This window comes from Mycteria americana, chromosome 1, assembly GCF_035582795.1.
Source record: "Mycteria americana isolate JAX WOST 10 ecotype Jacksonville Zoo and Gardens chromosome 1, USCA_MyAme_1.0, whole genome shotgun sequence".
Classification (NCBI taxonomy): Eukaryota; Metazoa; Chordata; class Aves; order Ciconiiformes; family Ciconiidae; genus Mycteria; species Mycteria americana.
Genome location: NC_134365.1, coordinates 100,890,282 through 100,905,624, shown reverse-complemented (window position 1 = coordinate 100,905,624; position 15,343 = coordinate 100,890,282). Strand labels below are relative to the sequence as shown.

At 35.8% G+C, this 15,343-nt stretch overlaps 1 protein-coding gene across 1 annotated transcript in view; it reads right to left on the bottom strand.

Annotated features, from left to right (window-relative positions):
• Positions 1–350: 350 nt before the first annotated feature.
• Positions 351–15,343, bottom strand: part of NECTIN3 (nectin cell adhesion molecule 3) — a 69,588-nt gene continuing 54,595 nt past the window's right edge. Inside the window, exons 7-9 of the mRNA XM_075515103.1 lie at positions 14,288–14,369; positions 3,900–3,962; positions 351–3,334 (exon numbers count right to left, since the gene is read on the bottom strand). Coding sequence (XP_075371218.1) covers positions 3,158–3,334; positions 3,900–3,962; positions 14,288–14,369 — 322 coding nt within the window. The 3' untranslated portion in view covers positions 351–3,157. The remainder of the gene's footprint in view (positions 3,335–3,899; positions 3,963–14,287; positions 14,370–15,343) is intronic.

The window sequence follows — 15,343 nt, the reverse complement described above, 5'->3', positions numbered from 1 at the left end:
TGAATTACTGTTCTTCCCCTCCATTCCTACCTCCCTCAACAGTGATTTTGGGTGTTCAGTTTACCTAAGTGCTGGATTTTCACTAAGTACTATATGGCCCCTGTTAAATAAAACAAATGTTGAAAGGATCTCTCATTTCAGCATCCAACACCACAGATACTCAAAAGCGGTATTGTTAGGAAAAAAACACATGCTCTGCATATACAACCAGAGAGGAAGATACATATCACCAAGAAAGTGGATGCATTTTCCATACAGTAAGCAATCTTAAATCTAAACAACATATGAAAAGTTTCTATTTTGAATGTTTTTATTCAAATCAAAATACAAATACAAACATTTGAAAATATACAAAAATAAAAAAGGACATTTTCTACATCTTAAAAAAGCAGATCAAACTTACTTCTATATGTGCAATCCTTTCTGTTGAACATCCTAACCAGCAGACATTTTTCTGTTCTCTTCAGAGCATTCTATGCCAAATCCCTTCCCCCCAAATCCAGCCACACTTAAGACTACAAGCAACATTTCAAAAAACCTAACACATTAAATGTCCCTGAACAGGTGACAAAGAAACCATTTCTCACAGGTAATAAACACGATAATATATTTCCCTAATGACTTTAGGGCAAACTATGTACTGACGGGTAGTTTGCAACTCAAGCTTTCTGTAGTTTGTTGATACATAACTTGGGCAAACACAGCTGGACTACATTTTTCTTTTTTAAGCTATTTTTACAAATTCAAAAAAGCAATTATAGCTTTGTTGATAGCATTCTTCCTTCCTGCCTCCTTCCCCCAAAGTTTCAACTCTTCAAACAAAAATGTATCTGGAAATAAGAATAAAAGCAGTAGAAGAGGTCTGAACCCAAAATAATTGTTTTTTTACATCATCTGCCAACATAATAGGAACAGAAATGATCACCTGCTCACTATCACATTGTACTAATGAATGTAGTGGAAGCATTATCACAATAACACTGTTTTGAACCACCCTAGAATGTATATTCAAATATTTTTTGAATTAAGTTTTGTTCAGTGATATCAATCAAAGTATCTCCAGCAGTATAGTTCATACCAATGTTCTGTTATTCTATTTCCTTTAACATTTGGTTAAGATGCTGTTTTCTTTTCGTGTTCTGGCAGTAGATGTTTTTTGGAGCTGCAGTAATGTAAGGATAAGGCAACACTTGTGGAAAGAGGTAGCTGCTTAAACCGACATTATTGGAAAACACATTTTTGGGGCAGACAAGCCCTTTTTTAGGTCTCAAACACAGCAGAAGGCTTTAAAGTTGAAAACAGTTGCTCAATTTACATGAATGTTCTCAGTCCCTAGGACAAAAGCAAGTTGACAGTGGTTCAAAGAAAGCTCCCAAGAAACAGGTTCTCTCTAACCTTTTTCTTTGCCATTCCTTCAGCTGTCAACTTCATCCACATCATATAACAGAAAGTTGCTTAGCAAGAGAACAGTTAATGTCTACTCGTACAGCGTCCAGAGCATGGGCACCTAAGCCATAATCTTCTAGCTGCTACCTGTAACAAACTAGAAATATTTACCTAGCCCTATTGTGGATAGGGATCTCATTAACTTTTACTACGATGGAGATGAATGCAGGTTGAATACAGGTTTTATAACAGCATCCTGCCTGCAGCACACTTAATTACACTAGCTTTCAATTCTATTGCTTCCACAACTATGACTCTTCCCTCTGAAAAATCCAATAATGTGCAGAGAAAACACTAATATCACAGAAGTAATGTTTAATTCTGTATCAATAGCTAGTTCAGCGTGACACAGCCATTTTTCTCAACATTCTGTCTTAAGGTCATCTGACTGAAAATCATTATTCTGTACTTATGTGTACAGAATGCACATAAGTTGTTTAAGTTTCTCCAGCAAATTTTAGTCAGTGTCTTGTTTCCTGCTGTCTTAAAATATTTTAAGATTGTCCTGTGAGCTCATTTCAGCACTAATACATTATATCAATTTTTTTTCTTGCTAAATATTTATTTTTTACTCCAAAGGAAAACTTATTTTTCTAAAAAGGTCCTGAGCACATTTTTCAACCTTTACCCCACACTCATAAAATTTCATGTGGAATACTGTTAGCATTGGTAACATCAGGACATTCTCGTTACTTCACACTACTGGTTAAGATTAAAGGACGGTGCTGAAAACTACTTGAAGTCTACTGAAGCTTTCCTTTTCTTGTCAAGATGTAAGAACACATCATAGGCAGTTTTATTGCCAACTGAGAAGAAACCAAAGAACATGAAATATATTTATTACCAAGCAAGACAAACTCTGCAACACTTAACATAGGAGTCATACTTGGAAAAATGGCTAAATAGCAATTTGTAGATAAGATGCAGCTACACATAAGACACTTTCAGAAAGTTTTGTCTGTCTAGTCATCTACTTCCTGCAACTAAGTTTCGTATAGACCTACTGTGAAACTACAGCCAGCAAGTACATCAACTGACAGCCAGGATCAATATAAAACAAAGTTTCTGATGTAAGGAAATTGCTTCACTTTTAACACGGTGGGAAGACACACAACATACGTTATGAAACAGCAAGTCAGTATTTGAGAGGTAGTCTAGTTGCTCATTTGACTGGGAGAGGTAGAGCTAGTTGAGAAATCAATAGCCAAGGCCAGTCAAAATGATAGTTATCCCAAGTTTTCTAATATGCAAAAAAATGACTCTCAGCCTGAGACTGCTTATGTCACCAGGGATTCAATTGTCTTGCTCATATTTACTTACTTTTACATAGGTAAGGTTATTGTGAAATATCCATTCAGGGAGAGAATGCTCCCAGAAATAACCAGGCAAACGGCTTAACTACATTTTGGCATGTGTCAACCAATTAATCTAAATTTATACATCTTACGACTATGAAAGTTAATAAAGCTAAATGGCTCTACTCTTTTGGCAGGTTGATACAACTACAAAAACAAATACATACCAAAGACAAGAAGCAAGTTAAGTCTCAAGTTCCATAGGGTTTACCTATATAAAATTCTCCAAGCAATTACTTCCCACAGGAAAAAAGAGCAATTGTTTTAGAGATGAAAGCCAACAAGACATATTGGTCATACAGTCAACAGGTATTAAAACCCTCATATCTTAAAAGTTAAGACATCTGAGTACAGAATCATACATAATGCTCCCTTGGATTGATGTAGACTCTTCCAGGTCCTGAGTTTTGCGGGTATCTGCTGCTCCAGTTTTTGTAGTATGTTTGTTGATAAACAGGATACATATGCTGAAGACCTTCTTGTTCTTGTGGCTCTTCAGCCTCACAAGTAAGTTGCCTTCCATTCACAGCTTTCTAAACACACACAAGAAGTAATCAGTTTCGTAGTTCATGTATAGAACCTGCAATTAATTCCTAATCTTGTTAAAGCTTTAGGCAAAATAAAAGGTGCATGATGTCCACCACAGTCCTATAAATCAAGAAACATGAACTTAAATTCTAATCACTAACAGACATATAACAGAAGAGTTAGTAACCACTCAAAGTTAACCTCAAACTTTTGTTTTAAAGGAAGTTAGATTTTAAGGCTGAATAAATCTAAAGCAAAACACAAACTATGAAGAAGTCTGTCAGCACTCCTGTACTTTGTTATTTTATTCAACTAGAATATTACTTAAATTTTATTCTATTATTTAAATACATACTAGTGTTTATGTATTTAAATTAGTCAGGAAATACAAGATATTAAAATGATATTGACTCTTTCCACTCCATGGGTAGCAAACCCACACATCCAACAGTTATTGACTAGGATGGACAAATACTTTGCTCTTCATGAAAAACATCCTTATAAGCTTATTTTATGGAACAAGATGAAATCAAAGCTTCATTCAGGAATTCAAGCCATCTTGTTATTTACCATGTGCTGCAACTTTCCAGTGTCTTTCTCTCTGTACTGGTTTTGCAAAGCAAAATGTTCTTTCTGAAAGAAGTAAAGTTACAGTGGAAACAAGTCAAAATTCAACACTGCAAAACAGGTTTGGTTTACACAAAAATGCTAGTCATCACAAAATACACTGCCTTGTGAAGTGTCTTAACTGACTACTATTTAGAATACTTCTTACAAGCTAATCTCTGGCAGAAAAAAGATGCTATTGTCAATTTAGGAAGTGTTATTTATACATATTTAATTTTGAGGTTTTTATTTAAGCATAAGCATGTTTGGGAAATATTAAAAAGCTTTTTTATTTTAACATGACATTGATTTTAGATAAGCCACAGGTTAAAAAAAGTGAAATCCAAAATCAGTTATACAGTATAAAGTTTTCACAAGCATATGGATAAATGCCTAGTCTGATATTGCACAAAAGTATTTAACTGAAAAGGAATTTAATTGTACACTACTGAGAGTAGAAGGGAGTACATGTTTCTGTTTCTTAATTTGATAAAATTAATCAAAGTACTTCCTACTGAAAAATTAAAAACTTCTAATGAGACTACCCAAACCAAAGAAAATGCTTTTCAGTAAAATTAAACTCCTTATTTACAACTTGTCTACAAAAGTTTGTTTTGCTGACTGATTTTGCAACTGACAGTCCACACTGCCTAGATATTTTACTATCAACTTTTTCTGTGAGGCCTAAAACCTGTTTCTCAAAGTATATATCTCCAAAATATTATTTCAGAGGTCTAGCATGTACATCAGGAACTAATTAGCATTCTATTCATAGGACAGGACAACAGCTAATAAGAAGCAAAATCCCCCCAAACATGTATTGCATGAACACCCCAAAATTTCAATGTCAGCTGTAGGTCTGCTCCTACTGTTCAGCATGGCTTGCTAATAAAAACTTCGCCATATACAGCAATAAGTTCTTCTGCTACTCAAATAGGACCATTGCTTCATTAAGCCTATTAGTCCTTTGGAACATTGGCTAGGCTAGAATAGGGAAGAACAACTTACCATTTAGCTGGGTCCTGCTACCCGATTCCCGCTCCTGCTTACAAAAGTGGTCTTAGAAAGTCACTCTATTCTGCAGTTATTTGCCCTTTGTTGGTTCCCGAAGAACAGTCCCAACCATCAAGATCAATATAGTTTTACAGAGTGCTTAACACAGAGTTTCAAAACTCATTAGTGCCAGATAGCTATTACAGTAACGAAAGAGTCTTAAAGCTGACAGTGATCTAGTGATCAAAGCGTTTGAGAGGTGTCCTCTATCACTTAACTCTTCAGTCAGGTCTCCCAGAAACTCCACAATAAAAACAGAGGTTCTCAGGTAGCAGATGGTCATTGCTCTCTGCCCTACGCATACCTCTTACATTTCCTAACAAAATTGTTCACGTATGTACTGGGGCTTTGTGACAGCTTTATAAGCTCATACATTGAGCCTGAACACGTGGCAAACACCAACATTCCCAACAGTGTGACTATGCTTTGGCCTGACAGAAGTGCTTGCGTTAGCCCTCAAGTTGAGAGAACAAACGCATATCAGTAAAATTACGAGTACATAAAAGATGTACATAATGTAGATGTTACTCCTGTCCATTAGAATATATATATGTTTTAAAGACTGAAGACACATAACTTCTAGATAGAAAATAGAAAGCTTCTCTAGCTTGTCAACGCTATTACATCTGGAACAGTTGGTCGTTATTAGTACTCCTGATATTGTAAGGACGACATAGTTGTGGCTTATTTAGCATACACTTTACATATTAATGGCAACCAAAACCATATTCAAGTACATTAATGCTTCATAACCAGCTAGGCTGAAGTAATCTAACTTTAAGAAATAACACCAGATGGAAATCTTGCCCACTGTATACACCTGAAGAAAAATGAGCTACATGTAGCCTATCTATACTTAACAATGTATGGTTAACATGCATATATAGAGGAAGTAACATTTATTGGTAGATTCTGTTAGAAAACCAGCTCTACTGGCATATAAATCAGCACTCTTACTGTGCTCTTGGAAGCAAGCTAGAAGAACATGGCAGAAAGGAACTTCTGCCAGAGTTCACCCAGACATTTGGTTGAAGTAGAATCACCCAGTCTTGGGTGAACACTGTTTGGAGATACCATTCAAAAGCAGCTTGGACCACAAATAATTTTCCCAGGCAACCTAGTATCTTCTCTGTTCTTTTATTAGCAAGCTTTTCTAATACCTAACACAAAAATCTCATTTCTGCAAATAAGGTTTTTTTGTTTGGTTTCGATGTTGGTTCCCCCCCCCCCCGCTCTTAGCTAAAGGAGAGCAAGTAGATTTGTTCTTCAAAATGGTCCTTCACTTGGTAGGAAGAACACCATGTCCTTCAATATTTATTTCAGAATGGTTAATTGTTTCCTTCAGTCATTAGTCATGTACCAATCATGATAAACATTGTTAAAGTGCCCTGCATACCTTCTGATATTCTCAGTGTTTAAAGTGGAGATTTGGTCCAGTCTCAAAAGGTAGACTACTGCTAAATTCAGCAGCTGCTGGATAACAACAATAGATGTTTGTCTGAGCAATTTACCACACTGATCCAACAAGAGACAAAAAGTGTCCAGATTTTGCTCAAGTGTCACCCTAGCAGGATCTGGGGACTTTTACTGCTTGACTCATGACTCACTAGCAGCATTTCTCAACTGAGAAGTTGTTTTTCCCCCCAACTTAAAGCTTACTCTGTCAAGCTCAAGACCTCCAATCCATGCTCCTCCCTCAGTTATCTTCTTTCTAAACAAAGAATCAACCCTCTACCAACCTCTGGGATTGTTTTGGAAAAGATAGCAAAACTCCTGGAAAACAAAAATTTCCTGTTTATGCTGTGTAAAGAAGGTAAGTAAAAGAAGTTTTCTTCATAGTAACATAAAACTATGTATATCTGGGTCAAGTATAGGGAGCTTTCAATGACTAGGTATCAGATTTATTCAGAAAACAGACAACTCTGCAGCTTAATACTGCTTGTTTTGCCTCCAGTCTGTCACTAGCCAATTTCACAGCTTTACCATTGCTTTGCCATCAGCAACCTCAAGGTGACCAAGTAGGCAAAAAGCTGAAATAACATTACAGCAGCTTAACAAGACAACATAACAAGACAACAGGCTCGGGTATAGCCAAAGAACAAACTTGTACCTTGAGGTTATGCAGTCACTGGTCTGGATATCAGAGTGATGACTTGAAAGGTGAAGCTTTATGGACAAGCAGACACAGTCTTAACAGTTATAAGATATGACAAAATGGAAGACAAAGAGCAGACAAAAACTTATGGTGCCTGTAATTATCTCCAAAAAGAGAGAGCAATTGCACTACATTAAGAGCAACAGCATGAAGAAAAATCATCGATCAAGGCTAACAATCATACCAAGAAGAGTTCATTTCCGTAACAGCGTTCATATCGGAACAGAATACAAACAATGTACAGTTCATAATAAACCTACTCAGACTACGAAGAGTCAGATATAATTTTTTCTTCATTACTTAAGTCAAATAGCTCATCATTTTCAACACCTGCCCGCATACATGAAGTTGCTGAATATTTCCATGCAATTAGTAGTTACAGCACTGATCAGCTTACATACACATCTTGAACATGCAAAATCAGTCAGAAGTTGGACTAAGCAAAAGAGCCCAGGCCTGGAACTGCCTCACTGATTTTCCCCTAAACAAACAACCAAAGCACAAAACAAGAGCAGAGCACCATACCCTCAAGAGGACAGGCAATACAAAAACCTTCCAAACAGACCAAACAGCTGAACTAAAACTCAATTAACTTATTTACAAAACCATTAGTTAAAACACAACTTGTCATTTTGTCTATGTTTATATACTTACCTCTAATTTGATTATATCTGGGAGACAAAGTTCTACCCATTTCAGGAAGAAATGCTTCCTTGCCCTTTTTCTGGGCTCCATCTAATAAATACACTGCACACGTTAGAGAACACACTTGAATGCATATTTTCAAATCCCAAGGAACCCAGTTATTTGTTAGGCATTTACTGTTTTAAACTTTATAAAAAGTGGTAGACAGTATCTAAGTGTTGCACTTTTTTTTCTTCTTAACCTTAGTTTTATAAAACAAAAATTGTACTGCAACTATACATTTGCATCTCTGCAAATGAAAGTATTTTTTCCAGGGAAGATTTAGCACAACTAAAACCACTTCCTCATGAGTAGAAAACCTTCCTACAATTGAGCCAGCTCACTGTCAGAGGGGCCAGTTTTGATCCTAACTAATTTATCTGTTATTTAAACCTTTTGGGGAAGTAACACTTCACTAAAAATAGTGTATACTCAATATTTTTACAGTTACAGTAGTGCCTAGTGGCACAATGGGGAGAAAACAGAAGAACAAATATAACTAGCTGTCCCATTCTAGACCTTCAGACAAATGAGACATTACAGACTAGGAATTTTTCCCCCTCCTGTTCAGTAGCAAAAAAAGTTTGAATAAGTAAGCGGCTTTGAATTTAAAGCCTCATTCAAGACAAACATAAATAAATCTTTTCCTGAATATTAAATGCACATGTCTGAAAACAGCTACTGGTTAAATCTGCAATGTAAACAGAGGTCTGCATGTATTGAACTAATATTGTAGTAGATTGATACATTTATGAAATTATCAAGAGCCAATACCAGAGATTCAAAACCTCCCTTCCTTTCCAAAATTTTTTGTCACCATTATGATGGAGTAACTTTGGAAGTCGCCTGTTTCAGTAACAAACATGCAGTTAATCACCAACTGCCTGAGTTAAAGGATGTCCAATTGTAATCGTACCAAGCAATGCTATCTGAGAATTATGACTTAGGATACAGCTTACACTATGGTACCATCATTCCTAATTAAGTTCTTCCCTCTATGCCACACTTAGCTAGTAGTATAGGGGCACAACAGGCTACAACAATAGCTTTTGCACAATTGCACATTTGTTTCCATTTTGTAATTTGGAACACTTTTCCCAATAGCCTCACAGTGGTAGCAACAACACGAAGTAGATAAGTTACTGGTCTTAGAGCAGAAACCCCACCAATCTCAAGTGACATTTCATTCTTTTCTCCTCCTTCCCCTTCACTTTTTACTTTTCCACATTCTTTACTTAGTTCAACTTTTGAAGGAATTTTGACTTACCCAACTTTTAACATGACCTGCAAATTCATTGTGAAACAAGCTGAAAACTCATCCAATGTTTTCTACTTTCCCTACTCCTCCAACAGTTCTTTTCCACTGTCTTCACAGGCCTATTCTTCAGAGTTTTGTTTGTGATGTTTTCTGTTTTGTAATTCCATTAAAAGGGTTTTTTTTCCCCCGCCCTTGAAGTCATGCTGCTTTTGCTCCTCAAGTCTTAGAATGTGATCTGTAGATAAATTCTGAGAATATGCGATTTAGTGCTTATCAGGAGACATTGATCTTTCATGCTTGAGCTAAAAGCATGAATTCACCACACAAGGAGGCGAACATTGCCAAGTCCACCACTTAAACCATGTCCCTAAGCACCACGTCTACACATCTTTTAAATATCTCCAGGTATGGTGACTCAACCACTTCCCTGGGCAGCCTCTTCCAGTGCTTGGTAATTATAAACATTAATAATAAATAATTATTTAATAATTATAAATATTAATAATAAAATGCTTGATTTTGCAGAGTTTCATAAAAGCATTGAGTTTTACTCTAAACATACTCCTTCTCAAGCAGTTCTTTAAAAGCCTAAACCAATTATCTCACCAACATCTTCATCTTACATTTTCACATACTTTCCAATTTAGAAATCCCATTACAAAAGCATCCACTAATAAAAACTTGTGCCTCATTCTAGTCCCTATCCGGTTAATTTTTTTTTTCCATTGTAAGATCCTTCATCAATATAGATGAGTTCGTCTATGCACATTTTGTGCTTCCTTCCATTCAATCTTGTTTGCCTAAACAGCTCTTCAGTCTAAGGCAAATTATAACAATAATGCTTCCTTTTTCATCAAGGAAGAGACGTTCCCATCTGTATTAAGACCATTAGGAAAAGAACTAGGAGTGCAAGAGAGCCATGATCTATAAATGAATCAATAGTATGCTAGGTTTAAGAGTACTGTGGGTCATCTTTTCAAATTTGATCCTGAAATTTAATCATTCAGTAAATGGTGTTATATGCTTTTAACTGTACTAATACAATTTCACCATCTTCTTTCCTGTTTTGAATAGGAATACAAATATTACCATTAAAGAGCTTTAGTGTTTGACCAGGTTGCTTAGCTAAGTATGCGAGGTATTCTTACAAGTTGCAAGTCTAAAGTCAGTCTTCTCATGGCTAGAATTACCTATGGGGCTGTATTTCCCTTCTCCACTTTTATTTCTGTTGCTACAAAAAAGCCTTATTAATTTGTGAATGTCTTGAACTCTGAACATTCATGCAATGCATTATACAAAACATTTTTTCCTCTTTCCTTCAGAAGTACCTATCAAGCTAGAAATAACTTCAGTTCTTTCACAATGTCAAAGACTGTCCATCTCAGTCATGTTTCTAGGCAAGTACAGAAGGTTTGCTTCTTATCAATATATTCTTTGAAATATAGTGAAATTAACTCTAACAATTCAAAGGATTGCCTGAATTAGTGCCCCCCTCCCACTCCTTTTATAAATATGCAACAGAGGAATTCCTCTTTAAGCCACTGGAATTCTTCCATTGCTCAACTTCCTCTTGATTTGCCTCAAAACTCAGTTGACAAGCAGAGATCCCTCTCTCACCAAGGACATAACCTTTAGGCTACTCGCTGCTCTTTCACATCACATGCAAAAAATAGTTGAGTAACAGAACAGTATTTACATGACAATGATTATTAAAAAAAACACCCAGACAAAAGCAATAGCTTTGTTGCTAAAAAAGTTGAAAGAGATGAACCTACAAGTCTTCATAGTAAATACAACTGTTTACACTGCCATTTTTTCTTTGTTCCACTTAATATTCCTATGCTTTGAACTTCTGCCTCACTCTTTTACGGCCAGAAGGGAACCAGTTCTTCTCAATTCCTAAGTGATTCACATGAATACATAAATGGGTATCTGCAAATACCAGTATAGAGAAATTATTATGAGTACTCAGTTACATAGTACTTTTACATATATGTAGCTTACTATTTAACATTAGCACATAAACACTAACATTTACTTAAAGCTTCCAGGTCTGAAGGAGTAACTATGAAAGACATTGGCTATCCAGTACTATCAAATGTCTACAACATCCCCCCTCATTTTCATATCAACACCCATCTACTCAGATATGGGTAAAAACTAGTTAACTATTGACTGCTGGAACACAAACAGGAGAATTTCAGCTTATTCAGTTGCATTTGGAATACTTCACAAGACCAAAAAAAGCTGCTGTGCATATTTGAACAATAACTGTACAGATGATTTAGAAATTTGCATAATACATGTAACAACTTACCAGAATCAGCTTAAATTGAATCAATCCACTTTCAATCCTCAGTTATTGTGAGTTTGCAGAAGACACCATTTAAGTTCATTCTCCTTTACTTTGCACCTTCGTGCAGCCTATCATTTCCACTCAGACTGAATTTGACCATCTATTGCTGTTGACAATGCAGCGAACACTTCACCTGAAGTTCTTTCAGTGTAACCAGAAGCCTGCATCTGAACCATCTACAGAGAGGCTCACCAGCATGCTTCTCATTTTCTCATTTATGACTAGACAATGCAGTTCAAACAGCATTTGGAACATAAATTATGTGGCTAGTACAGACTTTTAGTCAAACATAGTGAGAGGCTGCTAACTTGCTTTTACCTCTTTACAGCTATTCAGGTGTTGGCTTATTACACCAAAACAATGCAACCAATCACTTCTTGACTAAAGCTAGTATTTTGACATTTCTATTAGATAAACCAGAAGCCCTTGCCTCAAGCATAACAGAGAGTACATATTGATTATAGGTAGTATCAGCTGGGAAGACTCAGCCTCCAGCTCCAGTTCTTTTCAGTTTTAGAGTTCCACAGAAGAGAAAAAGAACAGGTACACTGACAATGTTATGCCAAAATCCATTATTTGAAAATAAAGCGTAGTTAACATCTAGCCTGAAAGAGAACTAGATCTCTCCTCCCTTTCCCAAAACAACTTAAAACTCCATTTATCCAGCTTGAGGGAAATGAGTATTTGATTCAGTCTGCTTAGGATCTTTTCTCTATTTACAAAATATATTTAGATAAAACATTTTATTGTATGTTCAACAAAGACTATAGTCAGCTTCAGCTTTTCTTAGTTCTTAAGTATTCACAAACAGAAGCCACAGTAAGCAAAATCAAGAAAGAATTCAAAGATAGCAGAGTTCAGAAGAGGAAAACAATAAGGTATACAGTTTTTGAGTAGCCCTGTAAAGGCTAAATAATTGCATTTCCTTTTGTTGTCATTTTGCCATCTAGCAGCACTACAGACGCACAAATAACAAAATAGTCCATATCTTCTGATTCTGTAAGCAAGATAATCTTTTACCATAATACTTAAAGCATAGGGATGTATTAGCAGAAGCATGATTCATCAATATCACATTTGTCGAGTATCGTAGTGACAGAAGAGTTACTACATAGTTAGCACAGAAAAGCATCGTTTCTTTTGTGTCATCTTAGGTGTTATACCACCTTCAAGATCAGAAGACAAAAACCTATTATGCTTTTTGCCAACTGTTTTATACCTCCATAATGTTATAATCATCAGGCTGCTATTAAAAGTAGCAATGGATCTCAAAAGTTTCTTGCTTCATTCAGCAACAATTTTAACAAGTATTACTCAATGTAATATTTGTAATACACAGTATTCTTTTCATGCATTAGTTTCATGAGAAGGAGGAAAGCTTTTATTGGCAACTCATATTTGGTGAGCTTTAGTAACCAGCAATCACATGAAGGAAATCTACAAGAATATTTTCAGCATTACTCCATCAAAATCCATCTTTGAAGATGGGTAAACATTTTTTTCCCTAGAGCATCCCTCTATCAGGAAAAAAAAGAGGCTTCTATAGGTCCTTAAAGCTGCAAAGGTACAGAGTATTGGAAAACCAGTATTTGTTACAAACAAATAATTGCCTGAATTACCTCAGTCTAATTCAGCACATCAGTGGTTACAATCACATTATTTATACAAAGTACTGAAGATGGAACAAAAATCCCATTAAGAACAATTACAATCTAATTTTCACTGATAGGTGATTAAAGTTTTCCTCAGTGTAAGCAGAAATCTAAAAATCAGACTGACTGTTTTAATAGATACCAAAAAAAAAAAAAAACCAACACCTCACTTTAGGAGCTATAGTCAGGATCTATAATTTTCACAGACTGGTTTATTATATGAAGTGTAATAATCAGTGCTGTTAACTGAAGCTGCCTCCCATAAACAGGTCCCTTCTGTGTCGCCTAGTGCAAAAGAAGCCTTCTGAATTCACCTGGAGTTTCACAGGCAGCCTAATCCAGTGCAAAGCCATGCTGTAGCTAAGAAGGGCAGCCCTATCCTTCCTCGCTCCCCACTTATTCTGTCTCATTTGCTAGAATTAGCTTTCCAGCGTATCACCTCTGTGACCCTGTTATATCAGACTACTCTCACACAAACACTAGATGCTGATAAGGAACTTCATTGCCTATTGCTGTCTTGTTTGGACAGCATTACTGTAGATCACATGAAGCTACCCATGAAAGCATATGAAAAATTCAATTACTTGTCACAGAATTAGTACAGAGTCTTTTGTTGCTGATAAATTCAAGCAAAAAGATAAAATTAGAAGTTACATAATTGCAAGCATTTAAAAGTGATTTAGTGATCTTCACTGGGAATCAAAACCATACTTTGGTAAATTAGGCACGCTAAAGCCCAAAATCCAATATAGCCCCACGACTCAAAACTCAATAGCTTAAAAGAATAGCAATTGTAACTAACAAGGAAGATGATAATGCTGAAGTCACTTGTTAAGTTTACCAAGTATATTTGTTCCCTCATATGAAGATTGTTTTATAAAGCTATGTATATTCTCTTAATCACCACAGAATTTAAACTATGGCTTTTTCTACTTCAAGAGGAGCAGAGTCTGTCAAACACTATTAGAGATACAAAAACGATCTATCTACCAGTTTCCTGACCTTTAAGGATGACTTTAACACCAAGGACATCAGATTCAGATATCACATATGTAGGGAAGCCTCTTGGTTGTGAATCAACAATCAAAAAACTCCATACATTACCAGGAAAGCAAAATCAGACTAAATAAACATAATAATGGAAAGTTAACACTTTTCCTACCTCAATTAAGATATATATAACCACTTACTCACCTGAAGCATAGCTTCCTTCTGTGGTACAGAGAATGCTCCCTCCTCACGTGAGGATGGTTTGTGAGTGGGTGGAAGATCAATCCTGTAGTAAAGAAAGAATGAAATATGACATGCCATGTTTCTGAAATCTAACTGAATAGTCAGTTAGGTATTATTTATCTTAGTTGCCAAATCACCCAACACTCACACTCAGGGACACACATCTTTCAGTCCCACCACTGGCAATAATTTGGCCATGCACTCTTTGTAGAAAAGCACCGCTTATAATTTATTATTTATCCTATAAGGTATTAAGTAGACTGAAGTCCCCACACCCTCCAACTAAGTAGGATTAGGGACTACTGGTATCTATCATCATTTCTACGTTATGAAATACAGTTTGAGCAACATTTACTACAACAGCCTTTCTTTGAAAAGCCTTCAAGAAAGCCTTATAATCAATTATTACATGAAAGACTTCTGTATTGTAACTTTCTCAGTAAAAGCAAATGGTTACAAAAGAATTAAAATGTTAAGACTATTCATATAAATACGCTTCAGCTATAGAATTTAAGAGAAATAAACAGGAAAACAGTATTTCTAACCATGCTAGAAACTGCTCAGTTGTAAGAAAACACTTGACTCATCTTGCTAGCTCAAAAGATTCAAATACTGAAACTTATTTTATGCTAAATGCTATAAGTATTTTACCCTACTCCTCATTAAGTATATACAGACATGACAGACATTTTCATTTCTCATTCAGTTTAACTGTTAACTTCATACGGCATGTGTGAAAAGACATTATATTTACAGATATTCAAAGCCATCATCACTTTTTATGCATGTTCCAAACAGGGTCTAGACATCATCCACTTTGACAAAATCTCTCCAGACTTTTTTTGTTTGCTTGTTTTTGTTTGACCATATTGGATGCTTAAAAAAGTAAACCGCATGTCTGCACCAGAGACTTGAAGAAACAACCGGTATTCCAGAAAGCACATTAAGTCAGTCCTTTCTAAGTACATATGTCTGTGGGTGCTTGCTTCATTTTACACACGTATCAGGATAAATCTT